Genomic DNA, 26,099 nt, shown 5'->3' on the forward strand with positions numbered 1-26,099 from the left:
ACTGGTCACCAGACTGACTTTATTCTGGTTCTAGTTTTGAACACACATATAAACAACAATTATGACACAACTTGAGGCAAAAAAACACAATTGAGTTTTTACAGATATTTTAAAATGTCTTCTACTACCCTTCCAATAGAAACAAAAATCTCTTGCAAATTTATGACTTTGAAGAGATGATATGTATAAGCAAACTTACTAAAATGCAATGAAATTTTTCCTATATACACTTTTTCCTTTATATCCCTTAAAACTGATATTTAAAATTCCCTTTTGTTATTAAAAATACTTTTACAAAAATAAAACACTTTCTTTGCTAACTTGAGCTACAGTTGATTTTTTCCAGTGGATTCATTGCAACTATGATTTGCACAGAGTAGATGATGCACTTCACAAACACCTGACCATTTCTATGGACAAGCACCACTTGCTGATCCCTGCACTGCAGTCCTGATCCTGCTTCCACTGAAGCCAATAACAACACTCACATGCTCCCCTCATTAACTATTCTGATATGATAAAAAATAACATCAGAGGTTTGTGCTCTTTATGGTTTAATTGTCAGAGAAAGCAAATCCCAGATTTAGAATTTTGATTCAAGTAAAGCAAAATTTGTGATTACAATCTGTTTTTACATCTAAGCTCTGACTTGTACTTTTTTACCCGTAGGTAAAAGATGAGAATAAATTTTCATTATTACAGGACTGCTATAAAAACTAAGGTTTATAAATGCTTTTAGCATGAAATTACATTCAAGCATTTTGCTTGCCTTTAAGATAATGTCTTCAAAGAGAATTTCTTGTTCAGATATCCGCTGGTGATTTTTTTCTTAAGCCACAAAAGAGTTTGCTATGGAAACTCTCAGAGCAAGCCATTGAGGCAGAGCTTTGTTTTAAAATGTGCATTTGTCAAACTCAGACTTAAGACAGCTACAGCTACTTCCTTGCATCTAAAAATAGCATTTTTATCCATACAAATACATGGTTTAAACAGTGATCAGAAAATAGGAAAGGGCTAATCCTTTCCTGCAGCTCAGGACAGTGTGGGAGGCTCTGAGCTGGAAACCAGGTACAACCCAACCCAGCCCCACTGATCATCCTGCAATCAAGGTGCTCAAAGAGCCACTTCTACAGCACTGCAGCAACAGCCTGGGACTAGTTCTACAAGCAGTCCTGGTATCTAGAAGCTACTTAAATATGCAAATAGAAAGGAAAGAATTGACTGAATGCTGCTTTAGCATCTCCTGGCAGTTAAAAACCTGGGATTCACAGTACTTCACCTCAATGGCAAGTCTCACTTGCTGCTGGCTCCACACACTCAGGGAGAATGGAACACAAAGCAGCACAACTGCACACCTTGGAGAGAGGATCAGAAATCTTGCTACTTTGAAATAATCAGTTAAAATCAGAGGCATGTGGAAAGAATACAGTCAGCATATCTAGAGGGGAAAAAAATAGCAGTGATCCACCACTAGCTTAATACTCAGTATTCAAAATAAGTCAGAACACCAGTAGCAGCAAAATAACTTAGGGTTTTCAAATATCCTGATAATAGTTAGAATCTTCCATTACCTACCATGGCACTGAATAATTGAAAAAAGCATGCATTTAAATAGCTTTTTAATTCACAGGTGTTAGAACATAGGAAGTACATCTTAATACCCAACCTTTTCAGCAATATAAGAGTGCAATAATGTCACCTTACAACAAACAGCTATTTTTACTAAAAATCTATGATCAGTCACTCCAGGCTTTAACATATTATACCAATATTGAAGCCAAAATTGCATATGTACAAAACAGCTGATATATGTAAACCTCACATTCAGCTTCTGTTTGCAAACAGGTACCTATTCCTTACCTGCCTGCTGGGGAAGAAAACATCAAAATCAATATTGCTAGTTAGACTATCAGGAAACAAGATGTCACAACACCAATAATTTTATTCCTGTCAAAGGTAGGCAAGTCTGCTCCCGTGATTCTTTCAGTAAAAGTGAACAGGGACTGAGCAAAATTTCCTACCTACTCTTAGACCAAGTTTTAGAAAGAAGATATATTGCTGTACTATCTAGAGGAAAACAAATGTAAAGAATCCCCCTGCTCTGCCCTCCCCAGGCAGAACAGTGCACCATGGCACTGCTGAGAGGTTGACATGGGACTAAAGCACTTAATGCTACCAGGAGAACATACATTCATTTAATGCACACTGGCATCAGCTGGACACTCTTAACAGCATATGTTGAAGGAAAAGTAAAGTTTGGTAAAACCTTCATATATTAACAATAAAAGCAGCAAATGTTTCCCCCCCTCAGAACTGAAAACAAGTTTAAGTTTATTTAAAGCATCTTTAAAATACCCCACACCCTCACAAAAAGCAATGACTTTGTCCTGGGCAAAGATGGCCTCGTCCTGAAGGCAGGGTGATATTAAAAAAAATATTTCTGATTGTAAGTTGCTACTTAACGTAAACCCAGTGTTTTCATCTGGTTCTATCCAAAGACTTTGAGAGCCTGACCCGGGTGTGCTACCAGTTTATTTAAACTTTTGCTGGCCTTGCTATTTTTAGCTTGTGGAGGCTGGCACAAAACATTTACTAGAGCTTAATGGCTTGTTCTGTCCCTGCTGTTCTTACAAACCATTCAGGTGGGCAGTTGTCAGCAGTGCAGCTGGAATTCGTAGGTGCTGGTTTGCCACTGGTCGAGGTCGGCGTCGATCATGTTGCGCTCGGTGAACGTCACCCGGCCCTGGGCGTCGATGAGCACCACGGTGTTTGTCCTGCAACACAGGGACAGGCTCAGCCTGGGGCCCACTACACCCACTGCCAGGCTGCCAGCCCTCACTCCCCAGTGTTTTAACTCTTCTTTTTCCTCCCCTGCCCACATCATCACCCCGTTAGCAGGGCAGGAATGGCCCTGGCAAGTTCAGATGGGCGTTTTCAGTCCGTTTGTCTGTCACTGCACTGCTCTGAGTCCCTGCTGCTCTGGCAGCAGCTCACACACAGAGCTGCTTGTTGCAGAGTGTGATGGAAGGTCACACTTAGTGCAAAGTGCTCCACTCAGAAAGAAGCAGCATAAAACTAAGTTGTTCTTCACAGCCTACACGTACCCTGAAGGGTTATTTATCCTGTCAACAGAACTCTCTTCATTCCTCTCTTTCAAAGCAATTGTCCACTGAGATTTAGACACAGTTAATTATTATCACAGGACACTGATATATGAACACAGAAAAAGTTCTTTCTCTCTAGGAACCTTCCAAAGGGGAAATCTGTTTTCATGAAAAGCAGATTTGGGTCATGCATCGGTGCCACTCTGCCTTGTGGAAGCTGTCATTGCTCCATGGACACTGTGCCTCAGAGGGATCACTGACAGCAGGAATCTTCCACCATCCTGATGTGGTGGCCTTCCCCAAATCACTTCACAGTTGTTCACTCACATAAAAAGTGCTTAATTTCCTCAGAAGAATCTCATGAGGCCCAGTTAACAATCTGTATCCACTAAACCCTGTTGCTAAGGGAAAGATAAGTGTGAGCACACAATTATAGCAGTAGGGAAGACTTGACATATAGTGCTAATTCACCAGTGAAAGGTCAGTACTTCTGCCAAGTTATCCCTGTTCCTTTTGAAATAGCTGGACTCCAATCTGTGAAGTAAGAGGAGGAAGATGCTTCTTTATCAAGTTAAGTCTTCATTATCCTATATTTAAAATGTTCTTTTAATATATTTTATAGAAACCACTCCAAAAACTGAGTATCTCTTTCTCAGAATCCCAACTTAAAATACTTCCAGCAGTGAGCACTGTCAGCTTATCAACTCACATCTCTGCAGTGGAAATACCATGCCTGACTATGCCAGAGAGCAATCTGGCAAACTTTTAGAGTAGGAGTTCCCAGCAACAGGGTTCACCTGTAATTTTTTCTCACATGGATTAAATGCAAGGGGCATTGCATTATTCTGTTGTTCTTGGTAGAACAGTCTGAGCAGAAAGTGAGAATATCTCAATAAAAGCAGCAGTTAGGGGAGAAGCATTAGTTAGGGGAGAAGTAGAAATACATGTTCTTTTGAACAAGAGCAAAGTATTTAATGCACGACTGTGGCAGATCCATTTGACAACGCTGTGCCTAAAGAACTCTGATTTAGCTCTGCAGATGACACGATTCCTGCTTGTGGAGCAGAAACGTTCTGCAGTATCTTTGATAAGATCAAAGTGCTCAGATCTGCTGCTGCACTGGGAATTCTTTTACCTTGTTCCATAGCCCGGGCAGCGGACACACACAGCTGCGTACTTGCTGAGGACAGGACGGATATATTCCTTCCCTTGGTCCTCAATTGCAGGGTCTGGTAACTGACTGAAAAAAGGAGTAAAGGAGTTAAAGAGATTTAAAAATTCTCCTGTATTAACACATTCATCCCTCTTAAACTGGAAGGAGTTGCAGGACATCCCTGATATCACAGTCAGAGGCAGGGCTGAAGCAGAAGAGAGGGGACAAAACCAGCTGTGGCTGCCCCATCCCTGGAAGTGTCCAAGGCCAGGCTGGATAGGGCTTGGAGCAACCTGGTCTAGTGGAAGGTGTCCCTGCCCATGGCAGGGGGTTGGAATGAGATGATCTTGAAGGTCCCTTCCAACCCAACCTGTTCTATGATTCTATGTAAATAAGGGCTTTCTCTGTGTGCAGGAACAAACTGAACCTTACCCGAGCCTCCAAAAAGCTTACAGCAAGCAACTTACAGTCCTGCACTCATTGCCCTTACTAAGGGAAATGCAATCTTTAAAAGAGAAGGGCACAGAAAAAACAGTATACAGTTGAGGAGTACTAAGACTGCAGTAGTAATGTTTACTGTGTCTCTTCCTTAAAAATCAATACTGTTGAAAGTCAGTCTCTGTGGAGAGAAAGAACACTCCTTTTGCCCTTCATTACCCAGCTTTAGTCAATTAATATATGGCTAAAGCTTTTTCTCTGCCAAAACAGTTTCTATATGCAATTTTTAAAGGGGTCATGTTGCATTTTCAGTGAACTCCAGCTATCATGTTCTTACGGCTCCTGATTATTCATCACTGTAAGAAGCTCCTTCACCAAGTCTTCTTTGGTAAGGTCTTGACTTCTCTTCACCACTTCTGTGAAAAGCTGCTTCCCATACTGAAGCTTCTTCCATGGTGTATCCAACAAAGAATTACTCAATCCATATATTCCTACACACACACAAAAAACAATTCAATGGAAGTGTATTCTGGTGATTTCAGTTGTCATTACAGATTTCAAAAACGTTCATAAAATATAAGTGGTCCCCCTAACCTTTACCTGCAGGGATGCCATAAACACACATGCTGGGTAAGGGATTTAGGGTCAGATCCTTTGAAAATTCCATTCCTCAAAACAGGCTTCTGTCCTTCAGGCACAGTCACCAAAGGAGCATCCCACTAATTGCAGTACAGGTGGGTACACTGACACGGACAGGACTTTTAATGAACTATTGATTCTATATAGTAATTTATTAGTAAACACTTAAATGAATTCAAAGACAATAATATTTTTTTAAAGAACGTGAAGGAAAAGTCAGTGAGGACAATGCTTAAATAGCTAAACTACTAGAACAATACAGAGCTCCATAAGGAAAGGTAATATTCAGACCTTTCTGAAGAAAACCTACTAGCATTTAGGAAAACAGGTTCTGGTTCTCCTTTGTTTCCATAGTAGCAAATTACGTCTCCTTTGGTGGTACTGAAAAATATAAATAAGAATTTCTCCTTGAAAAGCCATCAGCTTCTGTGTTTGATTATGCTCCAATTTCATGCAATCTTTGAACACAGTAAGATGTTTCTCCCACTGTTACTCCTATGGTTCCAGGCATTAACTGAGGAGTTTTAGTACTCTCCTCCTCTCAAAACACTGGATATCACAAAGTACCATTATAATTTTTAAACATAACTGCAGTGGAATTCAGTAAACCCTCAGAACCTCTGCATGGAAAGTAGCCAGGCTTAATGACAAAAATCTGTGGGGTTTTGGATAACTGGAGATTTCGTTACTTGGGAGAAGGGGGCACATTAAAACAACAGAACTGTCCATCACAGCAAGTCACCTTTCCCCCATCCCCTCTTTTGAAGCCCTCCTGCATCCTGAGGCCCTGGCTCCTGCAGGCCATTGCAGCTGGCAGGAGTACACTGTGGCCCACTCAGAGCAATGCTGCAGGGACAGCTGGGTCCTTCCAGGGACACATGGGCATGGCCAGGCTGTGTTCAGCTACTGCAGTTACTGTTTGTGAGCTCTCTCCCCTTAATTGGAGGCACTGGCTGCTGCTCTCTCTTGTGCACAGTGTTCAAAGGCAGGTTCCAACACTGCAGATAACTCTCATTTGACAGAGATGGGATCAGCATGTCCAAACAGCAGGGACTTGAGTAGTCATACTCATATTGACAACACAAACAGCAAACCGACTGATAAGGACAAAAAAATGAAGTCATCAATAAGCCTTGTGTGTCCTCTGGAAATGGACTGCCATCAGATGGCTCACTGCCAGCATCCCTCAGTCCCATCAGCTGACATGGAATTCCTCAGTGATTCCTCAGATTGCTACCAGTTGGTGGGTTTGGGCTTTTTTTTTTTAATTTGCCAGAATACAGCAACGAGATCCTCTAATTCTCTATTTCCCCCTTGTGATTTACTTGGTCACAATGGAAGAGAGTATTATTCCAGTTACCAACAAACACATTCTGACCATTGTTCAGCTTTTAATTTGTCTCCCAAGCTCCAGCTCCTCAGACAGCATATAGGCTTTTTGTATTGGAAAAAAACCCCAAACAAGCAAAACTTGCAGTTAAAATTGAATTTGGATTAAGCAGCATAAAACATAATACAGTAGAGAAACCATTTCCAGCTCCTCATTTTTTCCTAAGATAAAAAGAAGTATCTCTGCATTCTGTATACTCTGATCTGCATCAGGGCAATCTCATTAATGATGTTCTGGAACTTAAATTGCTCTGCATAACTTAACATCCGCTACTCAAACCTTAATAACAAGCAAAACAGTCCTGATTTAGCTGTTTATATTCTTCTTGAAAAGCCATTCTGAAAGACATTCTACAGTATCCTTTGCAAGACAGCCAAATGAAGAAGGAAATATTAACTTATTAATTATACAACTCAGAAGAGTCAAGAATACAAAACAAAATAAAGCAAAAATAGAACTGCCTTTCTCTGTGCACTGCTCTTCCTCCTCCCAAACCCATGAGACTTTTCTGATGCCTTACAGAAAGATGCCCAAGTTTTTCAGCAAAGGTAGAAGACAGCAATTATAGGTGGTATTTGTGTATTGTTGCTTTTATTGTTAAATATCATATAGAAAGCCCTCAGTTATTCAATTTAAAATTTATCTACTGTTAAAAGAAATGTGTCACTTTCTGAACTCTCCTCTAGTGGCTTAAAAGACATTTATTTTCCTTATTTTTGTTTTTGTGCTCAACTTTAATGTTGATCTCAAGACTTACTGAGCACCTGAACTCTCCACAGACAAGTGCCCACATCAGAACTGTGACCCCTCGTGTGCTCCAGTTACAGCAGGGATGGATATGGATCCTCCTCTCCTCTTCTGCCTCTAATTCTAAAGCACTGAAGGTGCTGACCAGTCTCTGCTAGAGTTTTCATGTGAATGTATTATCTGTGATATTCTTATGCATCAACCATAGCAAGAAAGTATGTTGTGAAATTGTTTCTGTACCCCAGTTGGAGTATTTGCATTGGGAATAACTACACAGTCCATAACAAAAGCAGCTGAAACAAAACAGAAGGAAAACACAACATATGACCAGAATTTTCTTTCCTCAGTTTCCTGAGATACAAATTCCTGTCCCAGTACCACAGATTAACTTGTCTATATGACCCACTTAAAAAATCTATTGAAAGAGTTGTATTTTCTTCATCAGAGACAAAAGGGGTTTTAAAGCTATTATTCTAGAACACAGTAAAGCAGCGAAATAGAGCCTTTCATTGAATATGAGAAAGTGCTGCTGAAAAGTACAGGTGGAAGAAAAAAAAATTCTATCAGCAGCATCCTGAAACTGTTATATTGGTGCAATAACTACTCTCTTTTCAAATTCTTGAACCTGTACCTGGTGTAAAAGGTCTATGAAGAGAAAAGTTCAGAGCAATTGTTATCACCTGAGGTCTCAAAACCCAGTGTTAGATGGAAAGGCAGACAAATGGCCTTTCCACACAAGCCTTGACCACAGCTGTCCATGTCCTGCCACAGATGGGACTGCATGCTGTGTAAACAGGCACTGCTGCCTTCCCTTAGCAATGGCTTTTTATGGGAAAGAATATTATCCTCTAGCATCTGTGCCGAGCTTTTCGTGACTGACAAGTTCAGTAACGGGATCCCCTGGAGTTTAACAAAAAGATGGGGAATACACACAAACTGCAGGGTCACTGACTCAGGACATCTGTATCTTATTGTTTCCACATTCCACATTCCCCCAGAAGTGTTTCCACTTACCTCCACTGCAACACTGCTGCTGTCTTCTGTCAAAGGAAGACTGAAGCCTCCCAAGAGGCTTCTGAAATGGGCACACTTTCAAAATGTAGTTCTCTGTGCCAGTCAGCTACTCTTCTTTTTGTCATTTGGCTCTGCCTATTCCCTTCCTACTGTTTACAGATACTCAGTACTGAACAGAAAGGCAGAAGCCAAGATGAAAAAAAATCACTATAAACTTGATCACAGCAATAGCCTCAAACCCCTGGCCCGTACTCAGATTCTCTTCCCTTCCAGCTTTACAAGTATAGATACCAATTTCACTGGAGAAGTAATAAAGGCATAATTAAAGTGATGACAATAGGGCCCAGTAGGCTTATTTTTAAATCCCAGCCATAGCTGACAGCAGAAAGAAACTAAAACTGCATAAAAATTATGCTCTTAGATACATCATTCTGTCAAAAAAATGTAAGCAATAATAAATGTTCCGGGAAATATTCTAGGCAGCATAAATCTCAGTAGAAATAGAAGCTCCCCAGCAACATGAAAGCCATGCAGAGTTTGCCACAATCACTCCTTAATGCTAATGAAACATAAGCAATGTCCTTCTGCTCCCCTGCCCTGCTTCAACTTCAAGGTGGCTTCAGGTCGTGTTGGCCAAAAACAGACCGAGAGGAAAAGGAAGAAGTGAGGCAGTAAAGCTGCACAGCGTGTGGTTATCACCAAGTGATCACTCCCCTGGGCACTGAGCTCCACTCTGCTCACAGGGGGAATATCTTACACAAGGACACTGGATTGTTTGATGAATAATGTGTGCGTGTATTTTTTGTGCAAGGACAAAAGATGAAGTTGACAGCTTGAAAAGCTGAACAGGAGCTTCAACTAAGTAATACAGTCCACAGATTAATTTTCTTCAATGTTCATGAGCTAATCAGAAAACTTTTTCTGTTCTGAAACTAAAAACACACAAGCAAGCACCAAACCACCAACTATAAAGCCCAAACATATAGCACCTACCATCCAATAAAATGGTGAAAAGAATTCTGCCAGATATTCACAGCATACAAAGTCTGCTTTAAAGCACTACTCTGATTTTGTTGCCAGTGTCTAAACATTTCTTCGGTGTTGTCCTTATATTTTGGGCCAGGCAGAAGCTGACACCAGAGGAAAGAGATTAAAAAGTTGCTCAGAAGCTTTTTTCCTTCTTTTGACATAGGCCTGTCCATCCATTCACTGGAAATGACTGAAGATCTATGCAGAAATATTTCAGAACACAGAGAAGTACCTGGACACCTCATTTTCATGAGAGAGCCACAAGAAGCAAGACAGGTGTACTCTGCAAAAGGTGATATTGTATTAGGACTGACAGTGCAAGAGAAGAAATGTCAGTGAGCTCACAGAGCAGTCATGACAACTTGACCATCCCTGTTCCTTCCACAGCAGCACTCTGACCCTGTCTCACTTTTCACTGGAAAGGCTCCCAGATCTAATCCCTGGAGAGCAATCAAATCCCTCCCACACAGCCAAGCCCTGATCCCCACACTGAGTGCACAGCCCACGGGTGATGGGGCAGTTCACTACATTTCCCCTGGAGGGACTGGAAACTGGCTGTGACAGGGAGAGCAGAAGAGCTCACCCCGAAGGCATCTCTCTGCAGTCCCCTCCAGCTGACTTGTTTTGGAAGGGACAATTTGTCTGTTCCTCCTGGAGGAAGTGATTCACTCCTGTTACACAGGGATCTGACTGCACATGAACTGTATGGGCTCTGAGTGACAACCTGTCAGAGACTCAAACTTGCTGGGAGAGCGACAAGAAGCTGCCAATTCCATTTGTCCTTCAGGGCAGCCTGTATTACACACTTGGTAGTAAGAACACAGGGGAGATGCTGCCACAACGGCCCTGACAGAAGTTTGAGATACCCATGAAAGTCTAAGTACCTGTAGCAACTGGATTTGTTGGACATAAACACAGGTTTCCCGAGGACAGCAATGATGCCCCGAGCATCACCAAGAGCAGCTCACTGACTTCAGATACTGTCACAGATGGAGAAAGGAGGGAAACTGCTCTGAATCTTAAGCAGACATTTACTTAGAGACCAGTCCAGTCTCTGAAACCTTGTTCCTCTCCAATCAGACCCACTGACACTCAGAATTGGAGGATGGCAGCACTGCCTTCCAGGAAGCTAATTTTGCAGCTGCACAAGATTCCAAATAGACACTGTTTGTCATATGTTATATATTGAACATAAAAGTATGTTAAGCATAATTGGATAAATATTCACGACCAAGATGTTAAACTGAAAAAATTAGAAAAATAAAAGTACTAAGTAGTCTTCTTTAAAAAAAAGGAATCAATTGTCTTTAAATTGACATCAAGAGATGTCACAGAGCAAAAAGATTATTACACTAAGTGTCAGAACCCATGCACGTTGAAAATAAGAGTCACACCAAGCTGTGGAAATAAACAAGATTTTACAACTTGTATACTTGTTTCCAGCTCTCCTTCTCACATCACTGCACAGGTATCTAGCCAACTATCAGCATAAGAATACAGACAGAAGATTAAAATTTCTTTTTCTGAAATGTGTACCTGAAAACTCAAACATTGTAAGTCTCTCAGCAATATCATGAGCTCAGACACACCCCTCCCCACCAGTGCTTCATTTAAACTTCCCATTTGAGTTTCCTCTCCATTTCACACACTTTAACTGAGCCAGTCACTATTTGTTACACAACGGAAGAACATCTCAAGAATAGTCTTCAGTCCTTATTTTGAAACAGCAACGTGGCCCAACAAAATAGCATCAGCTACAATAACATTTTCTATTTACATAGAGAAGTAGCTTCCATTCATATACTATATTTCTCTCAGGAGTAATTCTCATTTCCTAAAATGACAAGTTTACAAATCTTATCAAAATTGCTCTGCATCATTAGCTTGGCAAGAATTTCATTTCATCAGAGTATCCAAGGCTAAGGACATGTCAAAACTGAGAAATTAATCAACACACACAGCTTTCAGAGTGATACTCAACAAGGAATTATGAGCTGTATCACCATGGAAAGACTATTCAATTGAACACACAATTCCCTATTAGCCCAGCATGGAGGAATAACCAAACAAAACCAACACAGGAATGACTGCCTTAAATAACATCAATCAGATCTACTGTAATATCTACTTGCAGGAAAGTGGGAGAGTAGGGAAGAACTGAACAGTCAGACTGAATCACCAGCTGAAGGTGGTCTCATACAGAAAGCGAAAAATGCAAACACAAGGCTGGTTAGTGAGAGGGTGCTGGAAATCATTTCCACTCAGAACAGCAAACACTGGGACCTGCTGCCTTAAGTGTGTGTGGTTTCCCAGAAGCAGGCAGAAAAGCTGCACCACGAGGTTGTCTAATAAAATTAATGCTGCTGCAGAAAGGGTGCCAAAGCAGGGGTGTGCTCTGGGCAATCTGTATGTGCCCGTGGTCATGCAGAAAGGATCCACCTGGGAGCTGACACACGGCCTGCACACAGCCCAGTGCTGGATCTCCCTTCTTCTCCCTCAGGCCCAATGCAGAAACCACCCAGCACATGGACTGCTGAACTGACAAAGGCATGTGCAGTGCAAAGGATTGGCCCAACCACACTGGTTATAGTCAAGTATCCAAGATCCTTCCTTCAGCTATGGAAACTCTGAGTTAATGTAAACCAGCACTGTCTTTTGCTGATTTTTAATGTTTCAGGAAAGATTAATGACACAGCTACTCTGACAGGAAAGGTATCTTGAAAGCTTTCAGGTGCTTTAATCCCACCACAGCATGTCACCTCTCAGAGAAAAAAGGTATCTGAGAAATGATGGAGCCAAGGTTTTGTTTTCTCAAAACACAAGGCACAGAGCCCTCAGGGTAAAGACTGGCCATGGCCTGTCAGGGAGCCCCAAAGAGTTCTGTGGGAAGCAATGATTAGAGCACAAGACAGTGCTCCAGGGTTGGACAGACCAGAAGGTACCCCAGGAAATGATGACTGCAGTAACGTTAGGACCTTACATGCCAATCAGCAAAAACCATGAGCTCTGACTTCAGTTTGTGACAGGCACTGTCACACATCTGTGCTGTGATGTACATGAACAAAACTGCTCCCTTTGACACCTGAGCTGTGGTGTTTTATAGACTTACTTCAAGTCAGCTGCTAACAAATTAAATCCATTGTAAAGATGTCCCTCTGCTGAAACTTTCTTCAAGTAAGAGTAGCTGTCCAGATCTGCAGTCAGGAAGTTTGTTACAAGAGCACCTAAGAAAGAGAAGGACATAGAACAAATATGGGTGAGCTCACTGTTCTGACAGGCCTGGTAAAACAAACAGCAAGATAAAGATTCCTGTTGCCAAGAGGCTGTAAGAGTGGGGAAAAAACCCCAAACCCCAGAATCAAACCAAGTAACAAACCAGCCTTTAAAAGTCTTATGTCACTGTACCATGTTCCTATTAAGAGCTTGACTCTGAAGAACTCAGTCAAAAGCTCTTGCTCAAAAATTCTACAGAATTCATATTACTAACTACTCTAAACTGGATGTGCCTTTCCTCTCCTCCCACCTTACAAATTCTTTCTTGTCTTGCTTCATTTCCCTGATATATGACCCTAAAATGAAATACAAATGACATGGTTCATTTGTTTTCTTTGTCTAACATCTTTTGTCATTCCAATATATTCCCAGTGCAGCAGCTTATGACAGTTACAAACAGACCTATTGTTACTCTAAAAAACCCCACAGATGTGCTCTGTTGAGAATCCTCTTCAAAAGAGGTTTTTTCCTATATTTCTGCTTCTCTGATCTGGGGGAAGGAGAGACTATAATAATCTTTCAGGCTACCTCCAGCATAACTCAAGTTGTATTGATTCCCTGACATAGGTGTTTGAACATGAATATATACATTTTAAAAAGTCTATTGTAATCTAAATCTAGCTCAATGCTTGGCTAGTTGTTCTGCCTGTTAATTAGAATTATTTTCAAGAGGAGACAGTTGGTGCTGCATTTCTTGTCTGAATGTAACTTCAGGCTCCAGGCACTACATCTTGTTTTACTTTTGCCTGTTTGATCAGAAAATCATTATCTGAGTCAAGTTTCTCACACAGGTACTCAAACTCATCAGTTCACAAATTCTGTTTACAGCACATAAACATTCTATTTGCCCATAAAGCTGTGTTAAGAAAATTAATACTGTAATCATCACTGGTTTACTGGAACACTAGGGCTCGTTGGTTCACTTTCTTTTCTTTCTTCTTCTATTTCAACTCTTTCATACCTCTTCCTTTTGCATTTTTATCAATCTTTGGCTGCATATAGTTTGTCAGGGCTGCCATCTTGCCTTTCTTACTGATTCCCAGCCATGTCCCACCTTCTTTTCCTTCCTCCATATCCAGACCTAAGGGAACAAGTAAGAGTTAGGTTATTACATTTGTTTAAAAAAATCTCAAGCTTCGACCAGAATTTCTTAATGCAAATGCTGAGTTTTCATCAGGCTGGATAAAATGCAGTAGGTGCAAGACTGTCTTTCTGGATAAGTGACATAAGCCCACTTAAGTTATCTGCCCTCTAATTCTGCACTATCAAGTATTTTCCAAGCAACTGCAATAACAGATGAGAGATAATGAGAAAATTAAACATAAAAGCAAAATTAAAAGCTTTGCCCATATGCTAAACTACATATGAAGCTTTAAGAATGCTCAGAATGCTTGTTAGCTCAAAAGCCAATCCCAGAAGATTGATGTTATATGCAAGTTTAAATTCACACATAACCAGAAACATTTAAAGTAAACTGGGTAACTGATAAACATCTTGGACTCTGGTAACAGGAATGGAGGAGGGGGACCCAGGAAAGTGAAGTCCACAACATTATTAACTCCAAAAGCACGGGACCTCAAATTCATGGGAGCTCCCCAGACACACTCCCCAGATGGAGAATATACCAGTTTCTTATGCCAGATATGGACAGAGCTGACAAGGGTCTAAAAGACAACAATTCAGGGCTCTTCAGTTTTCAGGATAGCTTTTTATTTGTTTAGAACTGCTCCACAGCAGGGGAAGCAGCACCCAGAATGCCTGGCACACAACAGAAACACCAGGCAGAACTTGAGAAGCAAGGGAGTGGAAGTACAGTGGGAGTAATTCCTCCTCCCAGACCTCCTTGTCAGGGACAATCACACACAGCATCAACAGAGAGTATTTGCAAAGTCAAAATGCTGCATTTCAACAATGCTTCGTCTTCCAGAGCTTCATTTCTTTTTCGCAGAAAAGGCAGAAGTATTGATCATACTTAAAAATTTCTACAGACAGATTCCCCACAAAGGAGAACCAGAGAGCTGAGGGACTGTACTACCAGTTTGGCAAGATGTAGACACAAGAGCTAATAAACTGAAGGATCAATAACTAAAATTATTCTGTAGCCTATAAATTATTAACCAATAAAAAATGAGAAAGTTTTCATGTTTCTGAGGCTTTGTTGAATGATTTCTAGTCAATATTACAGACCCCGAGTCTGTGGAATAATTAATTCCACCTATTTTAAGACAAACTAATTCCACCTATTTATCAGACAAAGCTAAAGTAATCATTTGTGAGGGAGCAATTAATCTGATTTATTTCCACTGCACCACTAGGACTGAAATCAATTAAAAAAATGTAAAACTGGTAAAAAAACCCCACAAGATATTAAAACATAAATAAGATAACAATAGCACAACTCATCTTTCAAACTTACATATTTTCCTCAGAAGCATAAGGAAGAAGCAAATTTTGTATTAGAAAGGCAACACCACCACCCTAATAACAAAAAAATCCGGGCCACAATTCCCTTATAAATGACATGAAAACCTGTCAAAACAGCAAGACAGACATACCACTGAGGATCTCATTGCTACTGTCCCAAAACTCGGCCGATTTGGATGGTCTGTGGTAAAATTCATCTCTATTAGCTGCTAGAATGAGCCTGGAGAACACAGGAGGAAAAACACACTATTACTTACAAATTGGAGCTTCACAGTGCAGGCAGGAACAGAATCCAATTTTTGCCACAGCATTAGCTCATTTTAAGCATGAAACCATCCTTTATCCTCCCATCTCACCTTTATCACTCAGTGTAGAGGCCAAATAAATGACATCTGACAGCAGCCTTGTCTCTCACTGTCTCGAGACAGCAAGTCCATCTTGTTCAGTGAATGAGGCAGATGTTGTTTTCAAAGAACAATACTTCCAATGGAAGAGGTTGAGTTAAGATCACATAAACAACCTTAAGATTCCTCAGCATGAAGTTACAGCTTCATTAAAGAAAATGTAAAGATAACCCACAGATTCATAGGTAATTTACCAAAAATGTGAAGCATGAGAGAATGTTTTTATGGATCATTGCTTAGGATCATGCAGTCACAGTATCTCTTAATCTGTCTTTGACACCTAAAGCTCTACTTATGGGGTTCAAAGACACAAGTCAGATGGTTTTGTCTGTAGGTACTCAGAGCAGAGATAAATTTGTGATAGTGTTGGAGGTCCAGCCCCACCAAAATTCTTGGATGAAATGACAGTATGGTCAGGGAGGCAAAGAAATAAAGGGAACAGCTGTGGGGTTTTGTAACAATCAAGAGATACTTTGGTGGGCACTTTTTCCCTGATTTTTGTTGTTTTGTGGGTTGGGGTTTTTTTGCATCCATAGTTGCTTGCATAATTTGGGTTCTGCCAGAACAGGAGGAGGTGGCACCATCAGGAGGTAGGAAGAAGCTACGAAAAATAATATGCAATTGAAAAATGTTGCTGGATGAAAGCCATTATTTATATTTAGAAATAAACACATGGCTCCACAAGACCAAGTGCTGTCCTGATAAAAAGCATGCTGCAGCTCTTCACGTGCCATCTAAAATTTGATAGTTGTAGAAAATCTGTACTTTGTACTTTGACAATTATCTCTGAACTTTGATAATTATCATAAATGGCACTTTCACACTTGAAAGACCCAAGTTCAACATGATATTTAAGAAGCAGCAGGTAGGCAAGATAAGACAGGTCTTCCTCAAAAGTTCCAGTCTTTGCAGCACTGCAGATCACTCAAATTCAGTATTAACCCCAGTTCCAGTCAGTCAGGCTATGAATGTAAAGTTTTAATGAGTCAGTACAGCCAGACAGCTCCACAGGAATTTAGAACACTCTCCATTCTTGGCCTTTGAAAGAAAAAACTGTTTCTCTGTCCATTTCATCCAGCAGAAGTTATTAAAACAAAGCAACTTTTTTGGTGTCCTCCTCACAGATCACACAGATCCCTCACTGAATGTGTGCCACACTCACTTCAGCAGCAGTGTTGGCACTGCAACACCAGAAAGGAGAGTCTGGGCTAATCTGACTGCACAGCCATCTTCTGAAACTGAGAAAGTGAACACTTTCTGCTATTCAAAAGCAAGGGAAGACAGCATCAGAAACTAAACTGAATTACTTATTGCAACATCAAACAGATGCAGGGTATCTGTAAATAAGAGCTTGAGTTAGAAGCGTTACATTAGAAATACTCCAGAAAAGGAACTGTAATCAATCAGTTACAGAGAAACTAAACAACCCTCAAAGTTCAATGGCACCCTTTCTGGAAGGCACGTGCTTTGTATTTTGCCCAACAAAGCAGCATCTGTTGGAAGCCAAACTGTATGTACATTTTTTCCTTTCCAACACAAATATAATATTGTTCCTTTCAAACTTATATAATTTTTCTTCTTCTAGCTGATTCTAGTCTTTGACCTATAGGCTTTCAGCTGGTTTTCCAAATTTCTGTCATCTTACTTGAATATGCTCCATTTATGTCGTGCAGCCTCCTTTTGAAGATTTTTATTTAAATTAACATCACCACTGTTAAAAAACAGTTTGGCTGAAGTGCATTCCTCATCTCCTGAAGCTCCAATTATACTTTGCTTTCAATGATTCTTGACATGAAACCATGGTTTGTTTATAGTATCTAAATACTAAAAATAAGTGAAATCTTTCTGGTGTGATTGAATATTCCCTGTCTCAAGTTTAATGCAGATCCTAAATTTATCACAAGGCTAGTGTACAAGATCATAATAATAAAACCATCTTTATTTTGTCTTTTATGAAACATAATCATACTGAAAAGGAGCAATATTAAGTGACCCTCATCTTCTAATAAATTGCAAAAAGCCTATTCAGCCATGTTATAGCTGAAATAATTCAACTGTATTAGGATTTACGTATTAAGATTTATTTTAATATTGAGAGAGATGAAAACACAAGAAATCATTCCATTAAAGCAATTTCCTACAATGCAATTCAGCTCCTTAAAAAAGACTCTGTGATTACAGCTCTGAAGCTTGAAACATGTATTTATTTGTAAGATGCTCACAGCACAGTTCAGGAAGATGTAAAGGCAGCGTGTTCCCTGTGACAATAATAATGGTCTGCAGTAAAGGGCTCGTTACACTGCACTAAACTACAGTGCAAACAGGCCCCAGAGAGCAGCCAGAGCAGCTGCAAAGTGCAGGCACACAGTGTTGGTGCAAAGGCAGCACACAGATGTGTCAGTGCAAAGGCAGCACACAGATGTGTCAGTGCAAAGGCAGCACACAGCTGTGTCAGTGCAAAGGTGCAGGCACACAGATGTGTCAGTGCAAAGGCAGCACACAGATGTGTCAGTGCAAAGGCAGCACACAGATGTGTTGGTGCAAAGGTGCAGATACACAGATGTGTCAGTGCAAAGGCAGCACACAGATGTGTCAGTGCAAAGGTGCAGATACACAGATGTGTCAGTGCAAAGGCAGCACACAGATGTGTTGGTGTATCACAGGGTGAGCTGGGAGCCCTTTGCCTAATGAGCTGCTCATGGAATTACCAACATGCTGCTCTAGAAAGCACAGTCTGCCCAGGTGGGGTAAATTCTCCTGAGCCTTACAAAGAACACTTTAGTTTGGCCATTTTCTTCCAGCCAATAGACTCTGTCAACAATAAGCACTCTGTCTGTTCAACTTTTAATGCCTGTTACAGACACTCTCTTAGTTTGAGATGCAAAGTAGAGAACAGCAAGGGAAGTAATTGCCTGCTTTAAAAAAAATTGGTATGTCTGCAGGGACAGGAATCCCCTTTTGGTTGGGAAAGCTGTTCCAAGACCTCACCATGAAGTAAACAGAGCCACAGAACAGTGATGCACCAGCTGTGAGGAAAAACTACCCTTAGCAAGGACTAGTACAGAGATGTCTAACTTGGTCTGATGGTACCAGTTAGGAGGGCTGGGTACCATTCCCAACTGATACTCAGGCCCCTGTCCTTAAGAAAGCTGAAGCAAAGGTGAAAAAAACCTTAGGAACAATTTAAAAAGAAAGAACTTCAACATTCTTCCAAATAAAGAAAAGCAAAAAGATTTGGTTATGGTGTGTTAAGGAGAAAAAATAATAAATGGGGGACTAAAGTTATGTATCTGATGGTAAAACCTGACACCAGGAACACTGTGGTCTGGCACTTATCCCCCAAACAGATGGCCCAGAGTGATTTATCTCAGAGGTAGAGAGCAAGACACTGCTTAACAAGAAAGACTGAGAAAGTTAAATACAATTAAACGCTCCTGAACTTGGGCCAAACATCTCAAAAGTGTTGTCCTATTCTGACACTGACAGCAAGTTGTTTTCTGACATAAATTATTAATTTCAATCTTGATGCAATTTTTTATAGCAAGCAAACTACTGTAAGTTTTACTTTTAAATATTGATCGTGGCAGAAAGTTCACTTGGCAAGCAACTACAGCTGACATCCAGAGGATTTTCCCAAGAGGCATCAAATTGCTGAATCTGTCTTTCACTAACTCGTAACACAAAGAAAGTCAGACCAAATAAATGGATATATTAATTCAGCACCAGTCACATCATAAACAAAACCCCCTTTTAGGCAGATTCCAGATGCAGAAAGGAATGCACTCCACGGACAACTGAGGTTTGGGTTCTCATTTCCTTTCTTTCTGTGGAATGGCATCTGCTTCTCAACACAACAAGGCAGAAAAGTCAGTGAAAGGCACGATGATTTCCTGAGCATCCTGACTGATGGTTTCTGGATGAATATCAGTACTTGTACCCCACAAAATAAAATGGAACCTATGCAGTATATAGAAATAAAGCAATAAAACTTTACAATCTGCTCACTGGCCTGAAGTGCTGTCTTTCTGTTGCATACTCAATGTACTCAAAGATGCTGCTGTTGGATATGAAGTTTAACAATTGAGGGCTATAATGAGAGAGAAAATGATTACAGGAAGTTTAATGTTTTGGAAGCTCACTGTATGCCATGGACACATCCTGACAAACTTACCTAGAAGCCTGGATGCTTGTTTGGTCTTCGGGTTTTGGCCAAACATTTCCTATACAAGACTTACTTTTTTACCGACAATTTTAATTGCATGCAGATTTTAGGGTGGGGGAAGGCTAGGACACTTACTAGAAGTTCCTTTAAAACTGGTTTTAAACTGGAAACCCTAAGCTTATCTACCACACTGAAAGGAGGGGACAGCTGCATTTGCAATGCCCAACACACACGATTCACCTTAGTTCAAATGCTGAAGTAGAACACAGGGCTTTCAAACTCTGGAGTAGAATATTTAAAGGACTTATAGAGCACGTGATAGATCACCAGCTAAAGGTCTGTGGTTACAAAGCCCGAGTCTTCTGACAGTCTAAAAACAAAGGGTTCTGAAAAGGTTACAGTAAATCCTCCAATGGGGAAAGCCATGAAGTTAAACACCTCAAAGGCACAACAGAACACATAATTCTGACTTGAGTTTGTACTTCATGTACTGGATACAAAAAGAAGTGGTGTAAAACCACGGAAACAAGTCTGTTTTAACTAGAACAATCTTACCTGTACGCATTTTTTGAAGCTGGGCGGGGGTCAAACTTGAATAGAAGGATGCACATTGAAGAACTGATGTTTAAATCTTGGTTCTTCCACAAAGGCTCAATGTAAGGTCATTCTGTAATAGCCTGAAATGCAAATTAAGATTATCTATTACACTGCAAATTATAAAAGGATAAACTTGCTTCTATGCTGAAGCTCAAGGATTGCAATGTACTGACTAACTTTCTTTGCCTCTATCAAGTCAATCCCTAAACAACTGGTTTAGAAATTAATCATAAATTAAAGATGCAGTCTTGAATTCTGGATAACTGATTTACTAGCCAGGTGTTTAAAAAGATCCACAGCCAGCTTTACATAGAAAATCTACTCAGTTTTAGGGTGTTACCCCCTTCTCAGACTCCTAGTGCTGAATTCTCAGTAGACTGCAACCATACTGGACTTGTACAACTGAACTACTCGGACCTTCTACATCCAGACCTTGCCAACTTTTCCCAAAACTCAGGATCGTGTACCCCAGCTGCTTTATGTCACCAAGCCTATTTCCCAAACAACACTCATAGCTCAGAAGAGATCCCCTCAAATCCACAGTTGAGCAGTTTCCATTTAAAACACCACCAGCAATATGGTGGGTAATCCATGAAACATTTTATTGGCAAAGAAGGCCACTTGGTGAAAGCAGGGATATAAAATACAGTTTTAATGGACAACTGTTGCTGACTACTCTTGCTGACTAAGGAGATATGGCTCCTGGTATCCATTAGGTGTCCTGCCAGACAATTAAATGGATTACTCAATAAAAAACTGCTGGCAATTAATCACTCATAAGACCACTATTTTAATAAACATGTTTCAGGCTCCATTAGCTGATGTATTGAGTTCAAATAATCAATTCAGTCCAGCTGTTTGTGCAAAATTACTGGCCACATAAAACTTATACAAAAACTGCCAGTCAGAAAACAGCAGTAGAATAAGTTTGTAACACAATTATCTAGAAGGACAAGTATTTTCAACACTTCAATACCTTTCTACTGCTGCTTTGACAGAACCATCTTTTTGTCACCCCATCAACCTTGCTTGATGTTATTACAGTACTTTAGGTTCCATTTGTGGTTTTATTAACTCCAAATGTCAAATCAGTATTACTTATCTTGGGCTCCACCTGCCGGCCTTGAAACAAGTGTAAGTGTTTATAGGTCCTACATAAACAGCCCAACCTTTTTTTTTTTTCATTCAGACAAAGTGTTAAGCCAGATAAAACAGAGCTACCCCTTAAAATAGCAGCAACACTTAACTGGTAAAGGAGGCAAGCAATGTATTTTGGTACCTTCTTTGATCAAGGCTGACACTGCACTTGCAACACCTGTTGAGGTTTTATACCCAGGGCTGGATGTCAGCCTTATAATTCTTAAACAGAAGCACACTGTAAGTCAGACTCAAATTGGGATATTCTAAAATTCATGACAATTAACAAACACTAAGAGGGAAAAAAACCCTGAAGAGAAGCAGTCATAGATACCATAAGTACCTAAATATTCAACAAGAAAATCTTTATACGGGTGTCATCCTTTTGGGCTCACGTTCACATAAAAGCGAGTGCTGCAACTATGGGGTGGGACGAGCACGTTGCACAGAGCTGGCACCGCAGAGCAGATGTGCTCAGCAGCCTCCTCCCCACAGACCAGCAGATGTGCTCAGCAGCCTCCTCCCCACACAGCTCAGTCCCCACAGAGAGAGAGGGCGAGAAGATGAAAGACATTAGGCCAGCACTGCCTTCCACTTGCAACTGGATGCTACAGCAAGTCCAAAGCTTGATCAAAAGCTGACTTGTCGAGTAGAAAATGTGTCTTCAGAACCATCCTTAGAGATGCAGGAGGTGGCCTAGTTCAAGCAGAAAAGGCTAAATTGTGGCACAACACCTGCCTTCTGGTTTTCTTTTTGAAGACAAGCCAGAACATACACACTATGAAACATGGCAAAGTCTGCAGAAAGGGAGAAAAAAACCTCCACTCTAAGGTAGAGACAGTGAAGACTTACTGCTTTCTGGATAATGAGCTTTTATAAATTCTGGTTTGATTATTCCTAGTCAATAAGACAACAGCCACCAAGGATGACACGATCAGCAACAATCTCCTATTTGTGTAATGTTTCTAGTTTGCTGTCCAACTTATGCCTAATACACACAAACCAGCTTGACAAGAATCACAAACATCCTGTAATTAAGCGTTCTGCTCCAAATGGCACCGCTAATTTGGAAACAGCATTCCAGTAACTAACGTTCTTGTTCTGTGCTGCTGGGCTCTGTTACACAGTACAGTGTGTTTGGCTCATTTGAAGGATCTGTTAAAAGCCTGAGTGGATACACACCAGCATAAGGTAGTGCTTAGAGGAACTACCAAGAGACCCAAATATGATAGATTGTGTATGCTCTTTTCATAGGGTTCTACCATCATTTGGTTGATTAGAGGCAATCAGTTCACAATTTGGCATAAAACTATTCTACCCTTAAGAATTCCCAGTAGCAGGCTTTGAAAAATGAAGCCATTTGTTATGTATTTTGTTTTTGCAAATGAAGCATCATAAATAACATCTGTCAGTTACCACAGTGATCTCCAGTGCTTCTCACCTGATCCAAAACTATTGTTTAGGTGCAGCCTAAAACACAGCTAGAAATCATTTATCACTGGAATCTGCTAGTTTTAGGTACCACAACAATAACTCGTGGTCAGCAGAGTCCAAAACTATTTTACTGTCTCTTTTGAATATGTCCAAATGAAGCTGACCACTACAGTCCTTGAATGCCCATTAAAGGGCCATAAAACTGGATGCACTTTCTTGCACTAGTGGAATGATTTTTTTTTTTTAATACAGAACTTTAAAACCATCAAAAAGAGAGATGAACGATTAGTTATAAAAAGTAATCTGTGTTTTTCCTCCAGAGAAAAGTGTCTCATGGCTGCATTTTTAAAGCACTTTACTGTTTTATTTTTGCACTTCCCTTGTGCAGCACATGCTCCTGTGTAGCTGTAGCAATACTAATAATTAAAGACCAGCTGGAATAGATGGATCTCTAATTTAATGCCTTTCAGGTTGCTCTGCACACAGATTGTAACTAACCCTACCAAGGTGAAGAGCCAGTCTTCACTGCAAGAGACAACAATGCAAAGTACAACGCTTATGAAAAACAGAAAATAACACATAAGGTGCATGCCATTCCCAAGTTTAATGAGCTCGTTTTATTTTCAGCTGCATAATTTCTCTCCTACTAGATTAGGTCCACCGTACAGCTCCCGTGAGAAACAAAGGCCAGTAAATATAACCTTTCACCACAGCATGTTTTAGAAGCATTTGCAAGGATGGAGTAGAAGAGCCTTTCCCCCACTTTCTCAAGAGTACAAACTTCTCCTTTGCCACGGATCTGCAGACCCAGAGCCTTCTGCTGGACTTTTTCCCCCTAGGCAAAAGCTGTATTTTTAGCTTGCACAATTCTTAGGTTTTCTTCAGTGAGGAACCACCAAAAGACGTCAGTAGTTCCCAGCGTCTTTGCGTGACAATTTCTTGCCCTCAAAGTGTCACCACATATTAAAAATTAATTAAAAAGCTACTTTATTACTCTTGTACAATTGCAATTACTCTCGTACGTGACGCAGGTACCAACGGGCCGCCACCCGCGCAGGAAGGCGCTGCCACAGCACAGCCCAAGGAACGGGGGCGAGCCCACACTTCAACCGGGGGCTTTTAGGATAAAAATCCGAAGCAAATGGCGCTCAGCAGCAGCGCTCTGCTCGGCGGGGAGGCCGGGGCGGTGGCCGGGAGGGGCACTCAGAGCCCCCCCAGACAGGAGCCCGTCAGCTCCCGGGCGGTCGTGGCAGAGGAAGCGACCCCGGGCTGTGCCCGAGCCCGACCCTCAGCTCGGGCTCCCCCGGCCCTCACTCACTCCCTCACTCACCAGCGCCGGCTCCGCGTCCCCCGCGCCGCTTCCGGAGCGCGGCCGGGCCGGGGCAGCGCCCGCCCCTCAGGGGGACGGGCCGACAGCGGGCCCGGCTCCTCCTCCCGCCGCACTGCCGGCACCCACACGGCTCCCTCGGGGCGCACACCCCTTCCCTGGGGTGCACACCCCTTCCCTGGGATCCACACCCCTTCCCTGGGATCCACACACCTTCCCTGCACCCACACGGCTCCCTCGGGGTGCACACACCTTCCCTGGGGTCCACACACCTTCCCTGGGATCCACACACCTTCCTTGGGATCCACACACCTTCCTTGGGATCCACACACCTTCCCTGCACCGACACACCTTCCTCGGGATCCACACACCTTCCCTGGGATCCACACACCTTCCTCGGGATCCACACACCTTCCCCTGCATGGACACACCTTCCCTGGGATCCACACACCTTCCCTGGGATCCACACACCTTCCCCTGCATGGACACACCTTCCCTGGGATCCACACACCTTCCCCTGCATGGACACACCTTCCCTGGGATCCACACACCTTCCCCTGGATCCACACACCTTCCCCTACATGGACACACCTTCCCCTGGATCCACACACCTTCCCCTGTTGGAGTCACCATCCCTGGAGGTGTTTAAGACGTGGCACTGGTAGATGTGATTTAGAGGTTACAGTGGTAGTGCCACACCGATTTTGTGATCTTAAAAGTCTCTTCCAACTGTGATGATTCTATGAAGGTGTGAAATAATAACCTAAAATGCTCGATCTGAGGTGCACAGGGCTCACACCTCCAAGGATGGATACACCCAGGACTGGACTGTTGACACTTGGCGAGTTTGGAAGTAACTCCCAGCCCCTCTAGAACAAGCGAGTTTGTAGCTCCTGACCCGTCTAGATCAAGGCTGCTCCATGGACTGCTGTTCCCATGACCACCTTCAGCACAGACTCCACTTCCAGGAGGGCTCCAAAGTCACTGAGCTCTGAGCTTGCAATGGGCTAAATTCCAGCCAGGACAGCTTTCCTGAGGATTGAGGAAAATACAACTGACAATGTCAAATTTGCTACAAGTGACAGTGTCAAGTTATTAAGCACAGCACGATCAGAACTGATAATCAAACATTTAGTAATTTTACCTAGATCTGCAGATTTAGGCTGAGATTGGATCCATGCCACTTTTTTGTCACAATTAAATATTAACTTACTCGTGGGTTTTTCAAACAAGATCTGAAAATTTCTGACTTTTTCTTCACAGGTGGCAATGGAGGGTTTCAGTGGAACCCTGTAAATTACAAAATCTCTTATGGTGAAGCCTATAAGGAAACACCATAAAAGCCTTAAGTGCTCTTCTAGGTTCTAACACTGATAAACACAGCACACAAAAGATACAAAACACTAATTAAAAGAACTCCCAGGGGTATCTGGATGTGTACCGTGGCTTGCAGGGCGAAACCTTTCATCCTGGATGCCGAAAACCTGAAGTCAAGTGTCAGCTTTACCACTGCTCTGGCACATGACATTGAGCAAGTTCATCTCAATGCTTTCTTTCTCCATCATCATCAGTGGGATGATCACATTGACCTTCACAAGGTCTGTTGAGATCTGCTGATGAAAATTACTGGGTGAGTATATGATCATCATTCTTTGTACTACTGCTTCTGAAATACAATAATAGAGTGTAGTTATTACCTTGAAACATATAAACCTAAAATATGCTTTCAGGCACAGAGTTGTTATTACAAAGTCATCTGATGAATAAGTGGACAAATTATACAAATCTCCATTACACTGAAATAGGTAAAATGCATGTACATTAATT

The 26,099-nt window shown here is 41.5% G+C and overlaps 1 protein-coding gene across 2 annotated transcripts; it reads right to left on the bottom strand.

Annotated features, from left to right (window-relative positions):
• Positions 1-24,335, bottom strand: TANGO2 (transport and golgi organization 2 homolog). Of its 2 annotated transcripts, none has more exons than XM_032705643.1 (9): positions 24,276-24,335; positions 20,333-20,454; positions 15,343-15,431; positions 13,749-13,868; positions 12,624-12,738; positions 5,645-5,715; positions 5,033-5,186; positions 4,240-4,344; positions 1-2,774 (listed from the first exon to the last, which is right to left on the bottom strand). In XM_032705643.1, exons 2-9 carry the CDS (start codon positions 20,386-20,388, stop codon positions 2,654-2,656), a joined length of 831 nt encoding a protein of 276 aa, XP_032561534.1. In that variant the 5' UTR covers positions 20,389-20,454; positions 24,276-24,335; the 3' UTR covers positions 1-2,653. The 2 variants fall into 2 exon arrangements, with proteins under 2 accessions (XP_032561534.1, XP_032561535.1); XM_032705644.1 differs by having other exon boundaries at positions 24,272-24,325.
• Between the last annotated feature and the right edge of the window lie 1,764 nt (positions 24,336-26,099).

This window comes from Chiroxiphia lanceolata, chromosome 18 (assembly GCF_009829145.1).
Source record: "Chiroxiphia lanceolata isolate bChiLan1 chromosome 18, bChiLan1.pri, whole genome shotgun sequence".
NCBI classification, from domain to species: Eukaryota; Metazoa; Chordata; class Aves; order Passeriformes; family Pipridae; genus Chiroxiphia; species Chiroxiphia lanceolata.